This window comes from Populus nigra, chromosome 6 (assembly GCF_951802175.1).
Source record: "Populus nigra chromosome 6, ddPopNigr1.1, whole genome shotgun sequence".
NCBI lineage: Eukaryota > Viridiplantae > Streptophyta > Magnoliopsida > Malpighiales > Salicaceae > Populus > Populus nigra.
In genome coordinates this window covers 7,105,352-7,124,472 of record NC_084857.1, presented here as the reverse complement: position 1 = coordinate 7,124,472, position 19,121 = coordinate 7,105,352, and the positions used below count along the sequence as shown (strand labels likewise).

Here is a 19,121-nt window from a genome sequence, read left to right as displayed (position 1 = left end):
TTTACTTAATCAAGATTTAAAATTAAATTGTGTGAGAATTGTCTTAACATGATCTTTCTAGCTTGACAAGTTCAAAGTAAAAATGACAACAAAAAAAACAAAGAAATAAACTAGATTAACTCTAGTCAACCTGCAAAAGTTTTCACTAGAATTATGAATTTTACTGGTCAAATTATTTTTTTTAGCTTAATACATGATAAAAAAATATAAAAAATAATTTATTATTAATTCAATACTGAATAATAAAATCAAGAAAAAATACAAGTTTTTTTAAAAAAAATCACAAAAATGGAAATAGATTGATTTTTGCAACTTGTACTCACACCAACAAAATTATTGGGGACGAGTAGTGGTGTGTCGCCACTTCTCTGTGCCTCTTTAATAATATATTAATTAGAAACTAGATATTAAGTTCCACATAATACTATATGCTCTTATAATGGACCTCATTCTTATAATAACATTACACGTATAAGATATGAATAAAAAAAATCAATATTTGGTTTAATTGATAATTGGTTTTGATCAATATTTGGTATCCATGTCAATGGGCTTCCCTTCGGATACAGGCCCTCGACTCCAGCGACTTGTCCACTTTTTTTTTAATTAACTAGACTGGTAGGTGTTATGTCGCATGTCATTTATTTTTTCAAATGCAATAAAAATATTTAAATATTATTAATATATATATATATATTAAAAATAATTTATAAATTCAAAATCTGACATGTATTGAAAGAAAATTTTCAAAATATTAAAAAAACAACAGAATGAATATCGTTTTAAAATATTAAGAAATAATATAATAAATCAATCTAGATTAAAATTAATTAATCTAGGTTAGTTAGTCAAATACACAATTATCACCCGTAATTCGGTGCGAGACAACCGTGCACAGTTGCACGCTCTGTAAGCGGAAAATAAACAGATCATCTGGCCAAGTGGCAACTTTCACTCGGGGAGGGCCGGGAGTCTAGTCTTTTCTACGCCACGCGAGAATCGCGACTAACGTCGGAGAGCAGCCTCAGTGGAAACTCTAATCCACCCTGTCTTGGGTCCTCCTTCAACGTTCTTATCACTGTGTAGCCTCCACCTGACTTGTTTTTAAAATCTCTCATTTATTTATGGGCTTTGATTTATTTGTAATCAAGATATATGGAAGCTTTCTTCTGTTGGGATCTTCGTCGGTCGTGTAATGGGTTTTTGAAGTTTGCCTGTGTAAAATTTATGGCTATGTACAAGAGTGAAATGAAGGATAATTGAAAACACTTGAAAAGGAATTATTTTATTAACATTTTCATCAAATGGTAAATAGCAACATTTAAGCCATCAAATGGTAATTAGCAAGATTTAAGATGCTTAAGAAATTCTAAAAACGATGAAGAACAACAATAAGTACGGAAACTAAGGTTCCTACAAGGGCGAGACAGAAGGCCCAAATTGAAACAAGAACAACTAAACGTCGCATAGGATTTCTACGATAACTTCGCTTAAATTCCTCAAACCGTAGATGCCAAGTCGTCCTGGTGCTTTTATGCCCTTTCACTTGTTCAAACAACCCATCATAATAAGATTCACTCAAATTCACCTCCTCACATGACTTCTCAAACAGTTTAGCAACCTCTTTCTCGGTGACATCATAGTTTGTGAGAATGTCTTTTTTTTTAAGTAACTTCACATCTTCGTCACTTCCAATTAGGCTCTTCATGAGAAAAACGTAGGAGGTGATGTGTTGCACGCTGTCACCTGAACAATGCTCTAGCGCAATGAGATTCTTGAAGAGACTTTCCGTGTATTGATGGATTAGTACATTTGGGATTTCAAGGACTCCGCTGACAAACTTTATGTCCAATAAGTTTTTTGTTCTGGCCCTCTTGATCCTAATTCCTGCTGCTTGGAGTTCTGTTGCGCAACGAAAATGTTTCTGATCTGACTTGGTTCCCGGCACTCTTGGGTATCTTGGAAGCAGACAGTGGCAGATTAAGTCGAGTATATGGTTCCCTTCCTGGTTAAACTTCTGCTGATGGATTTGTGGATCTCCTGGAATCATATACTTGAAGAAATGAAAGGCGAGCGTGGCGAGGGAATGCGTGCATTGTTTAGGAGTTGGGACCACTTCAAATAGTCTTTGAAGAATGAATAAGGGAATTTGATTTTCTAGTAACATCAAATTGGATCTCAAATCGAAGAGCATTCCAGGAGTGGTGAATACAGGATCATTGCGGCGTCTTAAACTCTTTATAGAGTACTTCAGGAAGAGTTCAATGATGAAACAACCATCAACTAACATCATTTGCAGGAATTCATCATCTGTGACGTTGATCTCTTCTTCATAGCATGCACGTGCTCTATGTTCCACCTCCCTTAGAGCTGTGAGACAATCATCCAGGGATGCTTCCAGGTCTGGCTTTCGACTGAGGAGTGCATACATGTACCGCCACTTGTGCTCTTCCATGGTTTCCAATCCTTGCTTGCCATGGTGGTATGGACCAATTGAAACTTTGTCAGGGATGTATGCCTTCTCATTTGCATTGCGAATGTTTTCCTTGACCCTGCAAATGGAATGCGAACAAGAAATCGTCTCCATTTTTCTTCTGATAGAAGCTAAGAGATGGTCGCCATGCCTGATGTCAATTGAAATATGGTCTCCGTTTCGCGTCTGCCTTGCAGATGAATCGAAAATCTCCATGGTCAAATGAACTCAAAGCAACCTGCAATTGCAGCTTTGTGAAAATGTCTCCTCTACAACTGGTGAGATTATCGGTTTCTTGACAGGTAGCAGATTTTTTTTTTGATACTGCATTAGATGGAAAAAGATACTCAAAACAGAAATCTGGATCTTAAAACAATCCAGGTTCTTAAGTTCCTGTTTAATCCCCCCCGGGCCTTCTCAGCAGGTAAAAAAAAGTTTGCTTGCATGGGTTTGCTTGATATACTTTTTGGCAATTTAGACACGCTATGTGGAAGCAAAACCTCACAAGGAAAATGAAAAAAAGTATGTTTTAGGGCCACGTACCTTGCTGTTGTGGCTGTAGAGTTTCTCGAGGAATTACTTCCAACAAGGAGAAGCTGACCTAGCCCTTATGGTGTTTACTCGGCCACTACCAGATGCCAAAGTAAAAGGTATTCATTTGCTATAATGTTGAGTTTAGTAGATGTAGATATAAAAGAATCCAAGATGACTTGGTGAATGAAAGGAATAGATTATTAGTGTCTGCATTCCAAGCAGAAAGGCATCCTGGGAACTGTTGCAGAAAGCGTGTGGCTTCATTCAAAATAAAGTTAAACTGATTACTTAAGAGCAAATCCAAGAATTTAGTGACAGTTCTTTACCTTTTATTACAGAAATTTTGTCCCAAGGAAACGTGAGTGAAAATATAAAAAAAAATAAAAGAAAAGAAATCAAGACAAGCAGAAAGGCATCGATGCTGTTTAGAAGAGTTTGTTTAATAATAATTGTATCCACTTGATTGTTTTTAAAGAATGTAAAAACTCACAACATGGAAACCTGAGGTTCTGCTTTGTTGCCTGAACCAGGGGAGGGGGTGAAAGCAGAAACCTGCATAATCATGACATGCTGGAATTACTGATACTTTGACTTTTGGCTGTTAATAGTATCCTGTTGGGGAGAATGGCTTTGAGTTCCAGCAGTCTCTTGTGGAAGCTCTCTATGGCCTGAACATACGGGATAGGCTGCGAGCGCTGATCAGTGTTTTGAAGATCCTATCAGAACAAAACTCTAGCAGCAGTAGTGGTTAAAAGGACTGAGGGCGATCCTTTGAGGATCGCCACCACTTGTTCATCCGTTTCACCAATAACTATGATTTTTGTGATCTCGACTTCCCATTGTTCAGAACCGCAATTTTCTAGCATCCTTAACTCACAACTTTTATCTGATTGGAAATCAAGATGCATTTCAATCTCGTTTTCATGAAGATGCTCCATACTTTTTTAAGCTAAATTTTGTATACAAGAGAAACTTAATGATTCTGATTTAGACAGTGTTTGCGAGTACGGTAATATAATTTTTCAAATTGTTTTTTATTTAAAAACATTTTAAATTAATATTTTTTTATTTTTTAAAAATATTTTTGATATCCACATGTCAATATAATTTTGTTCACACTAAAGTATTTTTAATTTTATATTAAAATAATTTTTTTTATTTTTTAAAATTATTTTTAATATTAATATTAAAACGATCTAAAAATATAAAAAAAATATTTAAAAAAAATATATATATATTAAAATTAAATTTTTTGGAATTCTAAACACACCTAAACCTAAAGAGAGGAGATACGTTTCATGAACCTCATAAGCTACCTTGACAGGGAAACAGTATTTCGAGTTTCATACATGGTTTTTTAAAACTCGTTTTTGCATTCAATATGGTGTTGCATTACTAATTGAATTTTAGATTGGGATCGCTAAATGAAAATTATGCAAACAATGTCTCGATTAAGGAAAAATCCAGTTAATTTGCGTCTCGTTCTCCTGATTTTAAATGGTCAGATGTTTAAAAGTATATTATTGATTGATTTTTAAAATATTTTTTTATTTGAAAATATATTAAAATAATATTTTTTATTTTTAAAAAATTATTTTTAATATTAATACATCAAAATAATCTAAAAACATTAAAAAAATTAATTTAAAGTAAAAAGAATAAAAAATAAATAAATATTTTTCAGAAATACTTTTAAACGTGAAAGTAAACAAAAATAAGAATTTGCAAATTAATCACGTGCACTATGATGATGGAACAGCATCGTTTCAAAGCAGTAGGATGCTCTTAAAGATTAAAAAAAGAATGATGAATTTTTAAGGAAATAAAAATAAAAAAAGTTGCTGCACTTTTACACCTAACTGACAACCATGGCATGATTGCCTACTTGCCTTCTTATCTTGTTCAAGGATCACAGAGAAACCGCATCCATGCTGAGCGTGATTCTTGCCATATTTTCAGGAAATCTCAGTGCAAATTGTTTTCTGTCCAATACTATTCACACCTTAATGCACGAGTGATCTCCCACGGAATTGCATCAGCCTCCTGGGTTATACTCTGACTGGGTCCATAACCCTGCCCCTGGCAATTCACTAATGCAACTATGAAGCTCTCATTCTCTAGAGATGAAGGATACATGAATTGCTCATCCTGTAATACAGACGAATAATCAAGAATGAAGTGAGCAACTACAACCTTTCCAAATAAAAGAATTATAGTCCAAGAGATTCTTCGTAACTAGATTTTGAGATGGTCACTATGCTTACAATTACATTCAGCACTTCAGATTGTCATCTCCTGCTTAACTGTTCAAGTGTCATGGAAATAGGTTTGTCAACCGAGGAACCTAGGAAACAGCTGGAACCGTTCCTCGGTTGAGCATGGAGCAGCAAATTGGACAGCCATGAATTGCACCAAAAATGATTGGGAAATTTCTTTTAATATTTATTATTGTTCAAAAAATTACCATGCTTAATGCCTTAATCTATGCATGCATGAGTGGATGCAAATGTGCATGTCTAATATGCATTCATGCAAATGACATCATTTTGATACCATCACATACAGACAAGTTCGTAGAACAGAAGCAAGAAGCCGTCTTATGTTGTGTAATAAAATGAATCGGTGAGCTTGGTCCTTACCTCGGGAAGATCATAAAATTCATCAGGGGATATCTGAAGCAACTCTGTAGCAGTTTGACCGACGCACCAAGCAAACATCTTTCCAGTCTCATCTGCAAGAGTGATTTTCAGGTGGAATGTGCGCACAACTTCAGCATCACAACTACAATGACAGAAGCTGCATTCAACTTCCCCACTAGGCATCTTGTTAACAACATGACTGCAAAGAGAATGTGAAAATCTTGTATTCACATGACACTGATCAACTTGGTCAAGTCGAACTCGACAAATCTGTTAACATGTTTTTGGAAAAATAACAGCATTAGCAGCTGAAAGCATAAACACTCCCTTTTCATTCAAGACAAACATCCAACAGATGGTTTACTATATCAACAATACTGAACCTCAAGGTCCTTGAAACTTTAGTATAACAAAGGAAAGTTGAGATAGTCAAATATAGTTGTCAAATAATGGTTGTATTGCTAATGACTGCATAAATTTGAAATGGGGTCGGGAGATTCTCTGTCACCACTATGCATGCCATTACCACAATGAAATGATTACTTCTTTTACCCCTATTACATTTGGGCAAGCAATTTGTTGTATGTTGTGGTCATATCTAGGACATTAAAGTCATTCAAGCTGACTCAGAATAGACAACAATAAGCATATAGAAACATAAGTAAAAAGATCATTCAAGAATAGGAAACCCAAGCCACTAATGGTGAGAACCTACATATGTACAACTGGCTTCACTGGATAGATCAGAGAGGCATGACAACTTATGAAGACAAGACGAGTTCAGCAATGCTGGCAAGCAACTAAGGTTTACGAAGAATGCCCCTGCTGCATTATCATACCATGTTGCTTCAAGGCTGCAAGTGAAGTAAACAATGATGAAAAGAGATTCTTGTAAGACAATAAACAGCCAGAATGGACTAGAAACCACAGAAACTCATCCACCTAATTCACGTATGCTAATCAGCTTCAATTAACGAAGATAAGTGACTATATTTTCAACATACTCACTCCCTATGTTTTCTCAAATGGCACGACAATCCAGCTAAATATACTGTGTGACCAATACCCAATCTCCCAAATGACCTGAGAAGCAGGTTAGTATGTAAAAGAATTAACTTCTAGAGGGAATCAATTTGTCATATAGCCCACAGTATTGATTATGCTCGTTCTTGATACCAGGATCTACCAAAGTGTAGCTTTGCCCAAATTGCTCCCGTTGCATCTTCAATTTTTAAGGAGAAAATAACTTCTGGAGTGTTTCTTTCACGGAAAATGTCTGTAACAACACCATAGAGGCTGACGCTGGTCATCTTGTCATGAAGGTCAGTTACAAACGACTGCAGCACTTCGAAAAAGTGAGAAGAGTTACTAATAACAATCGAATTAATAAAAGATGGCATGTATGAAAAGGAAGCTACATAAAAGCATTATCTCTGAGGTCTACCATTTACATGCTTCAAGCAAGAAAATTATACTGAAACAAAAATGAGTGCAGATAGGAGGGCATTAAACTTGAAGCAGAGCAAAAATAAAAAAAAGGAGATAATATGTTTCCTCCTATTCACAACAAAAACAGCAATGGTGATATTCTACATAATTTATGCCCTAATGTTCTCTGGGTATAAGAAACCAGTGACAACTAGTTATAATGTCAGCACTTGGAGAACTAGAAACCAATCACATTCAAATTGATGCATTCTTCAATGGACACGTGCTGCTGACTCCCGAAAGATAAAGACATGTAGGCCATCTGCTTGAATGAGGAGTTAGAGATACTCACTTGAAAAGGATAGCTACTGAAGTCAACGGACCCCTGAGAATCACAGGGCAATGCCACTTGTGAAACCTTAAAACCCTGAGCAGGATCTACCGTACTCATCAGTCTTGAGCCCTGATATCGATTCTGTGTCGAAGGTATATATACCTGATAAACAAAGTAAGACAGAAGTTAGCTCTGAATTCCAAATGATAATATATCAATAAAAAATCACTGTTGACTTACCTGTTCCTCGTGTTGCAGGAAAGGTACCAAAAACAGTTGTGTTGCACTACCATATTCAAGACAAAGTTCATGGCTTGTTTCAATGGCACTCTCTGCAGAACTTGCAATATATGGTCTATCAAGTGCAAGCATACTTCCAACACTGCAAGGGCATAGCACCACAGCTTATAGGCATCAACAGAAGAAAATACAATATGAACACAGAAAAAGTCCAGTGGAAAGAGCTTACCTGAAAAGATTGGCAAGGAGAACCTGCTCTCCCCACAAGAGAAATTCTAGCCTGACACCATCGTTATCAACAAGAGTGATTTCTTTCCTCTTTACACTACCAGATATTCCTTGAATTTCCTTTGACTGAATAGATTCGATCCTGCATATAGAATGGAACAATGGTAAGAAATTTCTGAACTATATACTGTTTCTTGAAGCATTACAACAAATAACCCTGGTCGTCCTTGGTTATAACATTTATTGTTCAGGAAAGGAAAAAAAAACTTGTGTTCATTTAGCAGCTTTTCTGTCAGGAAACCGATTTTATCGTTTTCTTCGACTCTCATATAAACGAATAAGCATGAACTTTTGTGAACAGTTTGAGAACTTGAGACAAAATCAAACCCAATCTTGCAACAAGCCAGCACAAGGTTGAGCAATAAAAAACAAAAAACAAAACTTACCTTGCATATAATGAATACGGAACCCCGGTGCTTGCATCATTAAACGAAATGGAAGAGAAAGAATCTGAACAAAACTGAGCTGCTATCAGCATAGCATCATCATCCTGATCCTGCAATGTAGAAAATCAAGTTAAATGCTACAGAGGATCCCCGACACATTATCTATATATAAAAACAAAGGACAAAAGTTGGTTCTTGTTTGAATTTCCATTGAAAACAGAAGCTGAAGAGAAAACAGCAGAGAAGGACATCTTGGAAATTACATCATCTAACAATATCACAAGATATTCTGTCGGCAAAAGCCGGGTGGAACCAGCTCCTTCTCTGGCTGTTCGAAGATAGCATCCTGTGAGGAAAATTTCCCTCCCTCTTTTCAAAATCCCACTGTGAGGATCCACCAAGTCATAGTATCTACATAAAAAGGTAGCACAACCTAAGCTTCAGATAAAACTGTAGATTCACAAATAACAATAATCATCTGATGCCCAAGCAAACCACGATGGGGAAGACCAAAAAATTAAACCACCAAAAGCATATATTAGCAGTCTGTATAACTTGAAAATCCACACTAATCCAAGAATAGAAAAGTATGGTTTCTAACGAAAGAAGTCACAAATAGGGCATAAATTACAAAAATGTGACACCTACATAATTATATGAACCGTGTAAACCACATCACTAGAACAATTAAGGCACATAAACCATGATAAGGTACGCTAAATTGGGCAGTGATTTACCTTCGGTGGAGATAAAGTTCGATAGTATTCGAGCTCCAAAAATCCCCTAAAGTAAGCATATAAATATTCGTCCCTAAACAATAAACACCAAAATTAATTCCATAACAACATCTCTATCATCCTAAAACTAGATGCTCTAATTCTTTTTTTTCAGTACCTGGTAGAACAAAAGCATCGACAATAACAGCTTCCAAAACACTATTTAAAGACAGAAAATTCTTCTCATAAACAGAATCAATAGTCACGGTATTTGCTAACTTATTTCTCCTGTGTTTCTTCTTTAAATGACTGATGATTTCCGGTCTCTTCTTCGATGCGCCGCTCCGCCGTTGGTCGCTCCACGCCTTCAAAACAAATCGATCACATTATAATAATTAAAAGAACTCTTAAGTAACGAAAACAATATAGTAATAATTTATTAAAAGGAACCCTAATAATTACTTGAGAGAGATCTGAAAGGAGAATAGCAGAAGTGACACCACTTGAGTAAGCGATACAAGTTTTGAGGATCCGACTCGCTATCCAGCTCCAACCCGGTCCGGTGGACTCAGATCCGTTTGTACTCGGATCGTAAATTTCTTCATCTTCGTCGCCTTCAACGGGAGATAAAACGGACCTGGCGTGATCGATGAATGCGAGAAACGGGTCTTGATTTTCTATGTCCATTAGTGAGTCTTCGTTTGAGTTATTGAGTTGATTCGTGCCTTTAACTCGCTGATTTGCGATTTCAAAAACCTGGATTCTCCGTACTACTTGGGAGGGAATTTGCACTGTTACGTTGCGTTTTGGCGCGGGAATTGTTTTTTTTTTGGGGATGTTTCAAGGTTGGGTTTTTGGGCATAGCCTGCTTGCTTACAGGTCCAAATGGAGTGCTTTCAAATCACGAGACTTTTTAGTATAAAAAACTAGATTATATTAATGCATGTAGCTTATGGGTCAAATGAGTTTCTTTGACGTAATATATATTTATAATATCAATATATCAAAACAAAAAAATATATAATAAATAAAACTAAAAAAATATCAAAATTTCTAAAAATATGGTAAAATATCCATTATAGTTTTGAAACCTGGTCTGCCCTGACTGGTCGATCCGGAACCCGAGGCTGGAACTGGGCCGGATTGAAGAAAAAATAGAGGAAGGAAAAATCCGGTGTGACCTGCAAATTGACCAGGCAAAACTCAATAAAAAATCCAGTTGCAACTCGTTAATTTTTAATTTTTTTCTAAAACGACGTCGTTTTTATTTTTTAAAAAAATTGACCCGAGTGATCTGATGACCCGGTCAAAACTCTAAACCCAGACATTAAACCGAACCGGCCTCCAGGCCTGGTATGAAAACTATGATATCAATACACCCTTAGTAGCCAGAAACAAATATAAAATGAATAAAATAGCTTTTGATTGTAGACTGAAATGGAGATTTAAAAACCCCCCTTTTTTTTAATCTGAAGGCAGAAATGAAGTCAATTCTTATCCCTCAAAGAAAATAAAGTATAGCCGAGACATGTATTCATGGCATGAATAAATATTTTATTTTTCAAAAGCATACCTTTAAAACAATCTTGATTTTAACTTGTGCTGTTAACTTCAAATCCAAATCATTAAACTTCTAAGAGCTGATTTAAAAATAAAATAAAAAGGAGGGAGGAGAGAAGTTTTTGCCGAACAAAATTCGATGATTGCTCTCGTTACAAGGAATTAGTAAACACTAAAATTATAGAATTTCAACGAGATATTTGGAAGATGCATGGGTTAGAAGTTAGGAGGTTGATGAGCACATTTCCATGTAATTGTTTTTGTAACAAAGAAGACGATAACATGATATTTGAAAATAACTACAATACAAATTTAATTCCCCAAATTTACAAACACATGTTGAGCTGATTCCTAAAAAAAAAAAACTACACTACAAATTTATTCTGTATCCCATGCATGATAAAAACAATTAATTTACCGAAGTAATTTATAATTTATCTATTTATTTCGAAATTTACTTCAAAAATTAAAGGCATTCTCAAGCAGTAATAAACACTTGATAACTCAATTTGAAATGCTGTGACAGGATAATTTTTTTTTTTTAATACCAACTATACCTAGTGCCCAGCTCAATCTTTAAATTAAACCATATAAAAATCATAATGTAGCCCAATTAACTTAATAATTTAAAAAAACTTAAATAATTGAAAAAAAAACATATTTGATTTTAAAAATATTTTTAAGTTGATGTATTTTTTTGAAAAAAATATTAAAACAAAAATATATTAGATTAACTCAGGTTAAACTACTAAATTCTTAACCTGGATTATAAACTCCACATAACTTAATAAAAAAAAAAATTTAACTATTTTTTATTTAATTGCATGATAAAAAATAAAAATCATTGCAAAACCATACACTAACTAAAAATCAAGATATTTTTATAAGAACAGAATAACTCTATAAAAAATAAATCAAAATAAATTATAAAGCTTAATTTTTAATAATTATGTTTTTTATGGAATTATTTTTTATTTAATAATATAATAACAAAATAAAAGCTCAAAAAATTAAGCATCAATTTAAAGTCAACAAATTTTTCTAAGATAGCAATATTTCGATAGAAAATAAATAAATAAATTATTTTTTTCTCAACACCATTTTAACAATATAACAGACCATTTGTTATTTAATAATATGATAGGAAAACATAGAAGATCATTAAATGAAGCATCCATCTAATATCAAGATATTTTTTTTAAGACGTGATAACCCCATATAAAAAGAACCAAAATAAATAACAAATTTCAATTCCAGTAAACCCAATGTTAAAATATAGAAATGAAAAAAATTGAAAACATGCTACTATTCAAATAAACAAAACCATCCCAGGAAATAAATCAGTACAACCGTTGTTAACAACAAACTATCGGTAACAATAACAGGACCTGGTAAGGGTCGTGGTAGATGTCTCCAGTCTAAAAATGGAAAAATGGCCCTTTAATCCCCAAAATAAGTCGGGCCAATTTAAACCATTCTACACCCCCACTCACAAAAAAACTAGTAAATTATCAAAAGAGGCCTGCACAGTGAAAGTAGAAACAGAAGTATGTAGAGAAATGGCGTAGCACCCAGAAAACCTTGATAGAAATGTCAAATAATCAGTATCTCAGAGAGCAGCCACAGCACTTGCGAAAACTTTATGCTGAACTCAGTTAACACTGCTCAAATTTCACGTTTCAGTGTCACGCCAATGATCCCTACTGGAGACTTGGGCCGATAATGTTCATCTGTGTCCACCTCTTCAATTTCCTGATGGAACATTGCAGATAAAAGGTTACTAAAAAATGATGCAGCAAGAAGGCAGAGGAACAAATCACTAGTGAAGAACATGCTTTGTACCTGCACCACATCCTCTCCCTTTATGGCCCGTCCAAACACCAAAAGCTTGTCATTTAGATCTGGAATGGGTGCAGTTGTAATAAATAGCTCAAATTCTGTGTTGTCTCTAGTTTTTGAGGTTCCGATCATAAAAGCTTCGTGCTTCGGGCTGGTTATCACAATTAGAAATTATCATTGCAGGAAACAAAATCCAAATTCCGTAAAATGGTAGACATAAAATCTCAAGCAAGAAAACCTTGTAGCAAGCCTACTGTGAAGCTTTGCTTTAGTGGTCCAATCTTCAGCAGCACCAAGGCCTTGGCCATGCCCTGCTTGAATTACATAATGCTTGATCACGTGATGGAAAGGCATCCCTTTGAAGTACTCTTTTTGACTACAAAACCAAATTTGAAGATTTCAGAGTAAAACAAAGATAAATGAATATATAATTAAATCGAAACAAGAATGAAAAGAGAAAGAGCATCATCATAACTACATTACCAAACTAATAATTGATCAAATAACTGGTGTTCTGCCATTACAACAAATCATGAAAAAAAAACATTGTAAGTAAATAGAATGGAATTTCTAAGCAATCTCTCATTTTAAAATTTTCTAAGCAATCTCTCATTTTAAAATAAAAAAAAAAAAGCCAAATTCACCCAACACATTCTTGTTATTGCATGCTTAAAAATATCGGTTCAACGAACTATGTTTCTGTTTAATGGAACCAGTGGATGTAGCTAGAAGAATACCAACATATGTTGTTGCTTACCACAAGTCAAGGAATTTGTCCACTATCATTGGAGAACCATCTTTGTACAGTTCTACTGTTATATAACCTTTTGATGTATTCAGAATCTACAGAGGAATGAAAAATCAAGACTTAAATAACTGCAAGGAATTCCAATCACATTATGGCAACACAAGTACCATTTTATGCAAGTGATACAAACAATTAGTCATAAAGACATTAAGATAGAAGCAGAGATGTTAAGAAGGGCTCAAGAAGAAATAATAAATCAATTGCATCTAAAGGACTTCCTCAATCCTCAATGACAGTCAGAGATACATTCTATGTCTTTAAAATATCCGTTGTCTGTTGTAGTAGTTTATCTAATCATGCTTCATGCAGGAGGAGACTGTCCATCGGGCACACATTACATTTCAAATGCTGCTTGTTATTATAATAGTAGTATCCATATACCACGTGTTTTCACATGCCCACTCACACTCACACAAAAGTGGCTCTTCCAAATAGAGATTTAACCTTTCTTGTCAAGTAAATACACTGTGACCAGCACCTCAACCAACATCTGCTACAATCAACTATCACAGAATAAAAATTGCAGCAAGATAACGCAACAACTTACAGCATAACCAGGGAGATCATACTTCTTTGAATCTGCAAGTGAATTGGCAGTGTCCTGAATAACATAAAATGGTATCAGCTTTGAATAGGATGGATTTACTTCAATAAAAAGAAAAATTATGATTGTATCAACCACAGAACCCCTGAATTGCTAGATGACAAAGAAACTACCTGACGACCTTTTTTTAAAAAAAAAAAATAAGAAGAAAAAATCCTATTACATACCTCAAAAGTCGATAGACCACTTATTGGTTGGTTCCTTGACCTGCAAATAACATGTTAAATCAAAAGAATAATTTCTTAAGAAGATCCATAAGCAGATTCTCCTGAGAAAACTGATGACAATGATCCACAAAACAACAGGTGCCACTGAGAAAGGAAGGGACAGCAAACCTTTGTGACCAATGCTTATATGTTGCAACTACGGACAATACAATCACCACAACAACTAAGTTACAGAGAAATATAGTAGTGGCACTGATTCGAGCTGGCCCCTTCTTCCTTTTGCTCTGATTTAGCAATGCCTGAGGTTTTATCCTTGCCATGAAGTGTAACTTTGACTATATTTTTACAGACAAAAAAAGCCTGTAAATTGCAAGGACACTCAATACTGGGCCAGGTAAAAAATAAATCAAATCTATAGAATCTTTAAAAATGAAAACCAGTGCACCACTAATTCCAGTCAAATACTTTAATCCCGGTCCTAAAATAAAACTAGGTAGTGAGCAGCATCTGTAACCTGCCTCTGCATAACATGCAAGCATCTATAACACCACTTTCTTTTCTCGTCATTATTAGATCAAGTATATCAACTTGCATTTACAATCCTTAAAAAATTACTTCAATGTCAAGAACAAGTAATTCTATCAATCAAACCCGACTGTAAAATTACTGAAAAGGTAGCCTTACTATATACCTTGTATAAGTTTTCGTGTTTACCTAAAATCTATCTTCACTCTACCAACATATTCAGTTAAATATACACCCTTTAAAATAATAGTAAACTTCAATCCATTCCAGGGAAAGCAAATTCCAATATCTGAAAATCGAAGCCAAGGTGCAATTACCGAATTCCACATCCAATAGAAAATCCGTGTGTAATTCTTGCTTTGTAAGCTCAATTAATCAGATTAAACAATTTTCTTTTCTGCATGTCAACTAAATGCAGAACAACAAAATTAGAAAATCCGTGTGTAATTCTTGCTTTGTAAGCTCAATTAATCAGATTAAACAATTTTCTTTTCTGCATGTCAACTAAATGCAGAACAACAAAATTAGAAACAGCAAATCCCTCTCAAACTATCGAAAATAGGATTTCTCAGCTCAATAAAAGAGAATTAAAAGGCTACACGTTCAATTCCGATCCAAAATTTCTCTAAAAGGTTGGGAACCCTAACATTTCATGGACCATCAAAGCATAAAAGTAATAATCACGCAGTACATAAAGAGTGAAAATTAACGAGACCGTACCTGACTTCGATAGATAGAATTGGCAAGTTTAAAGCGTGCCACAGCCGGTGATGTTAATAACTTTTCTACCACTTGAAGAAGGAGATGATCGGAAACCTGAGAGTCCGTTGGGATTGATTAGCAAGAGATTAGATGATGGTGATTAGTTGGTTAAGTTTCCGGGTGGTGTGGGTTCCACGTCCAAGATTCAATTTCAAAAACTGACCGTAAGCGAAACGGACGGTTTTGATGAAATCGAGGTGGAGGACGATACACGCTTACGCTTCAGTCATGATGACATGGTTGTAATTTGGATATCACTTGGACCTGGCCTCCAGTACAGTACGGGTTTGTATACTTTCTGGCCTAACTTTAAAATAAGCCTCAGATTTTTACCCTTTCTTATGGGTTATCAAAAAAAAAAAAAAAACAAACAATTATAACAATAATCTTTGGTTGCTAAAGTTATATTCATTTGTATACTATTTGTTTTTGCGTGTTTTTCAAAAAAATTAGATTTTTTTTTAAATTATTTTTTTAAATTTAGATTGTTTTGATTTTAAAAAATAAAATATTATTTTAATATATTTAAAAATAAAAAATATTTTAAAAAATATCTATCAACATCTTTTACATAATCTACCGTAACTAATAATAAAAAAAATCTTCCTCCAAGCCTTCATAAAAAAATCTTTCTTCTCCTAGTTCAAACCCTCCCTCTAAACTACCGCTTCTCTCTAACAATTTCAATATTTAATATTTTCATTATTCTTCAAAGCCCGAAAACTTCTTCCAGTTGATTCAAGTCTTGCAATAACAACAATCTCTAGCTTTACAGTTCTCGAATTTGACAGTGAGCTCTAATGAATTTTATATCGATGATTCGCTTCTCTCGTCGTCATTAATTACCGCTTTCAAAACTTGCTTCCGAATTGAATTTATAATTAATCACTTCACTTGATATAACCGAGATCTACAACTGTTTTCCGATTCAAGCGGTACTATTCTGATAAAATCTAAATTTATTCATGACATTTCTTTATGTATTAGATATTAAAATACAAACTAAGAATTAAGAATCACTAACAGTGAGATTTCGACTTGTCTATCATCTGGGATTAGGGAATGGAATGGAGAATGAACGAGGATGGGAAAGGCAGAGGAAGAGGCGCGATTGCACAAAGCCAGTGCAATTAACTATGTGCGAATACAGATTCTGGATTGCAGTAGACGCCAAGGCAACATGGTCCCATTTATATATTTCAATCGTCACTGATTGAATCTGGATAAACTGCACAGAAAAGTGGCAGCGACCATGGAACGCTGGTCAGATCAATACCCCCACACTCCTCGAGAGAGATGGGATCGGAGTCTTTTTCTTGTAAAGATAAAAAAGATAACAAATTTATATGTTCTTCTGATCCGGCTCTCAGTCTCCAGCTACGGATTATAAGTGCCCCACTTGTTTTTCTGTCCTCTCTGCAAAAAGGTTCAGAGAATTGGACAATAAGTTGTTTGTGGGCCCATTTGCATAGTGGCGGGAAATGGACCTGCTTTGTTAATGGGTTTCAGATACTCTCTGGCCTTATACGAATCACCAGTCCAGGCTTCAAATGCAGAGTGTTGTTGATAGATAATCCATCCATGTTTTTCTCGTAATTAGCAAAAAAACTTTATAACATTTCTAATAATAATTTTGATGACTAAGATAAAAGCATAGTAGTTTTAGATTCTCAGCGCAAATAATCTATATCTAGTTTATTTAGCGTGGATAGTACTAAAAAAACAGGTAAAAAAATAGTTATTATAGCAGGTTTTCATTTAAATTAAGGTTGGTATTTATTTTTTTATTTTATTATAAAGGAGAGGAGAAAACATAGAGCTACATGTTTTCTGAGGGTAGTATTTATAGTTTGTATGGAAGTATAATTGTGGTTGTTTTTTAAAAAAATTTTTACTTATAAATATATTAAAATAATATTTTTTTTATTTTTTAAAAATTATTTTTTATATTAGTACATTAAAATGATTTAAAAACATCAAAAAATATTAATTTAAAATAAAAATATTATATTTTTAAAAAAATATTTTTAAAACACAAAAATTACATAGCTACCACATAACTTACAAATTCTCGTAATCCTGTGCTTATTTAAAGTTATTTACTGTCACATGCTAGCTAGGTTATAAATACTAATTTTAATTTGGATGGAAAAATAACATGACATATAAAATGAATAATTTTTTTCATTAGTTTTCATCAGAAACAGTCTGCATTCAATAAATTAAATAGATAAAAACTATTTACGCCTTGATCATTTAATAGTTTAGGAAAACATTTCCCTGATGTTTAAAAAATACGAAAAATACATGCAAATGAAAGGATGTAGTAGACTGGTTTTAATTTTGGATTATTTCGTCTCGAGAAAATAAAAAAAAATTGTGAATGTTTGTGTTTATTAACAGAAATTCCAAGTAGTTGTCAATAATCCCATAAATATGGGCCAAGGCGCCAAGCACACGAGAGCTGAGGATGAGGACAGAGGTGCATCGTGCTGGTAATTTTCCACCACAAAGAGGGATGAATCTGTTACAAGCCAACCAAAATCCCACGACCCCACCACACCCTCTCACTTCCCAGCTACAGTATCCACACAGTGAAAAGAAAACGAGTCAGTGAGAGAGAGTCCGAGCGTCAGCGATCAGAAACTTCCCAGGCAAAAGAAAACACTTTCACTTGAAGACCACGCCTTCTTCCTCGAAGATCCTTTCAATGATGATGCTTTAACCACTGCCCAGATTAATCAGGTATCAGGATCCTTCCATTTTCTCTCCACCTCTCACCCACCAAACAAAACCTTATTTATCTTCCTAATTATTTTTCTTTTATTTTTACGCAGATTATTCTGATGCATGGATTCAGAAGAACACACAAGCGTTCCAAGGCACGTCGTTTAACCTCTTCTCAATTGCTGCATTTTTCATTTTATTTTCTTAATTTTTAATTTTTAGAGCAACACGGCGATCGACACTGGAAGACAATTTCTCACCGTACGATGACGCATCACTCTCGCTCGGTGAAGCGAAACAAGACTTGGAATCTTTGAAATGGCAGGAGTGTTCAGACCAATCTATCGAGACCGTGCTTTACAATCACAAAACTAATGATGAAGTCAAATCCAACGGTCATGACGATGCTTTGAGGAGTTTTGTGCGGTTGTCGCAAGAAGAGGAGAGATCTAGGAGGATGAGAGGTGTGAGTAGCATTGTGGATTATCGGTGCGATGCCTGGGCGTCCTGGTGGCGGTACGGACGTGGCTATTGGCTGTGTAAAATGTAAATCAGTGGGGTCCGTCTTTGTACGTGGATACGGACGCTGGGAGTTCCGATTCGGTGTGGGCGAGAGCTAGTTGTCAATGTAAGTAAAAACTGAAAAAGATTAATGATTTGCATGATTAGAGTAGCGTTACAATATCATGGTCCCATAGGATTGGAGGGTTAGAGAGTAGCTGGGTGGTTGGTTTTTTACCTTGTTTGAAAATACGGTTGAATTATTTTTTTATTAAAAATTATTATTTTTTCATGTTTTTAGATTTTTTATGTGTTAATTTTAAAAATATTTTTTAAAAAATAAAAAAGTATTATTTTAATACATTTCCAAATCAAAAATATTTTTAACTATAATAATTATCACAATTCTAAAAAAAAATTTTTTTTTGCTATTATTCCAAAACTGAACATGAAATGAGTATCGTATTAATTTTAAAAAAAAACCAAACTAAAACGGACAAAGTGATTTTCATTAGTTTAAAATACTGTACATACACTCAAAGTGCACACTGTTGATCACAACTGATTTTTTTCATTTTGATTTCCAAACT

The 19,121-nt window shown here is 34.4% G+C and overlaps 3 protein-coding genes and 1 long non-coding RNA gene across 8 annotated transcripts; 1 reads left to right on the top strand and 3 right to left on the bottom strand.

Moving 5' to 3' along the window:
* Positions 1-1,312: 1,312 nt before the first annotated feature.
* LOC133697040 (UPF0481 protein At3g47200-like) lies at positions 1,313-3,344 on the bottom strand. 2 transcript variants are annotated; one of them, XM_062119364.1, is made up of 2 exons: positions 3,017-3,344; positions 1,313-2,797 (listed from the first exon to the last, which is right to left on the bottom strand). In XM_062119364.1, the coding sequence occupies exon 2, from the start codon at positions 2,687-2,689 to the stop codon at positions 1,370-1,372; it is 1,320 nt and encodes a 439-aa protein (XP_061975348.1). In that variant the 5' UTR covers positions 2,690-2,797; positions 3,017-3,344; the 3' UTR covers positions 1,313-1,369. The 2 variants fall into 2 exon arrangements, with proteins under 2 accessions (XP_061975348.1, XP_061975350.1); XM_062119366.1 differs by having other exon boundaries at positions 1,313-2,711.
* A 1,426-nt stretch (positions 3,345-4,770) lies between these two features.
* Positions 4,771-9,912, bottom strand: LOC133696691 (uncharacterized). Of its 3 annotated transcripts, XM_062118956.1 has the most exons (13): positions 9,501-9,912; positions 9,217-9,403; positions 9,060-9,132; positions 8,586-8,733; positions 8,323-8,432; positions 7,878-8,018; positions 7,649-7,790; positions 7,427-7,570; positions 6,823-6,983; positions 6,655-6,729; positions 6,362-6,500; positions 5,647-5,916; positions 4,771-5,155 (listed from the first exon to the last, which is right to left on the bottom strand). In XM_062118956.1, exons 1-13 carry the CDS (start codon positions 9,723-9,725, stop codon positions 5,000-5,002), a joined length of 1,971 nt encoding a protein of 656 aa, XP_061974940.1. In that variant the 5' UTR covers positions 9,726-9,912; the 3' UTR covers positions 4,771-4,999. The 3 variants fall into 3 exon arrangements, with proteins under 3 accessions (XP_061974940.1, XP_061974941.1, XP_061974942.1); XM_062118957.1 differs by lacking the exon at positions 6,655-6,729; XM_062118958.1 differs by lacking the exon at positions 4,771-5,155 and having other exon boundaries at positions 5,706-5,788.
* Positions 9,913-11,880: 1,968 nt separating this feature from the next.
* Positions 11,881-15,584, bottom strand: LOC133695833 (peptidyl-prolyl cis-trans isomerase CYP21-4-like). 2 transcript variants are annotated; one of them, XM_062117792.1, is made up of 8 exons: positions 15,262-15,584; positions 14,185-14,376; positions 14,017-14,056; positions 13,793-13,846; positions 13,195-13,280; positions 12,676-12,813; positions 12,441-12,588; positions 11,881-12,350 (listed from the first exon to the last, which is right to left on the bottom strand). In XM_062117792.1, exons 2-8 carry the CDS (start codon positions 14,334-14,336, stop codon positions 12,264-12,266), a joined length of 705 nt encoding a protein of 234 aa, XP_061973776.1. In that variant the 5' UTR covers positions 14,337-14,376; positions 15,262-15,584; the 3' UTR covers positions 11,881-12,263. The 2 variants fall into 2 exon arrangements, with proteins under 2 accessions (XP_061973776.1, XP_061973777.1); XM_062117793.1 differs by having other exon boundaries at positions 14,185-14,351.
* A 2,189-nt stretch (positions 15,585-17,773) lies between these two features.
* On the top strand, positions 17,774-18,714 carry LOC133697981 (uncharacterized). The gene is made up of 2 exons (XR_009842971.1): positions 17,774-18,048; positions 18,141-18,714. It is a non-coding gene; the product is annotated as an uncharacterized LOC133697981 (long non-coding RNA).
* Positions 18,715-19,121: the final 407 nt, after the last annotated feature.

Bases quoted from the DNA above. Each gene is read 5' to 3' on its own strand.
- LOC133697040 (XM_062119364.1), bottom strand. From the start codon at position 2,689: ATGGAGATTTTCGATTCATCTGCAAGGCAGACGCGAAACGGAGACCAT.
- LOC133696691 (XM_062118956.1), bottom strand. From the start codon at position 9,725: ATGGACATAGAAAATCAAGACCCGTTTCTCGCATTCATCGATCACGCC. The intron at 8,734-9,059 runs GTAAATCACTGC...CTTTTTATGTAG, and splicing joins GAACTTTATCTCCACCGAAG to ATACTATGACTTGGTGGATC. The intron at 5,917-6,361 runs GTAGGTTCTCAC...ACATGTTAACAG, and splicing joins GTGAAGCCAGTTGTACATAT to ATTTGTCGAGTTCGACTTGA.
- LOC133695833 (XM_062117792.1), bottom strand. From the start codon at position 14,336: ATGGCAAGGATAAAACCTCAGGCATTGCTAAATCAGAGCAAAAGGAAG. The intron at 13,847-14,016 runs GTATGTAATAGG...TATGTTATTCAG, and splicing joins GTGGTCTATCGACTTTTGAG to GACACTGCCAATTCACTTGC. The intron at 13,281-13,792 runs GTAAGTTGTTGC...ATTCCTCTGTAG, and splicing joins ATGATCTCCCTGGTTATGCT to ATTCTGAATACATCAAAAGG.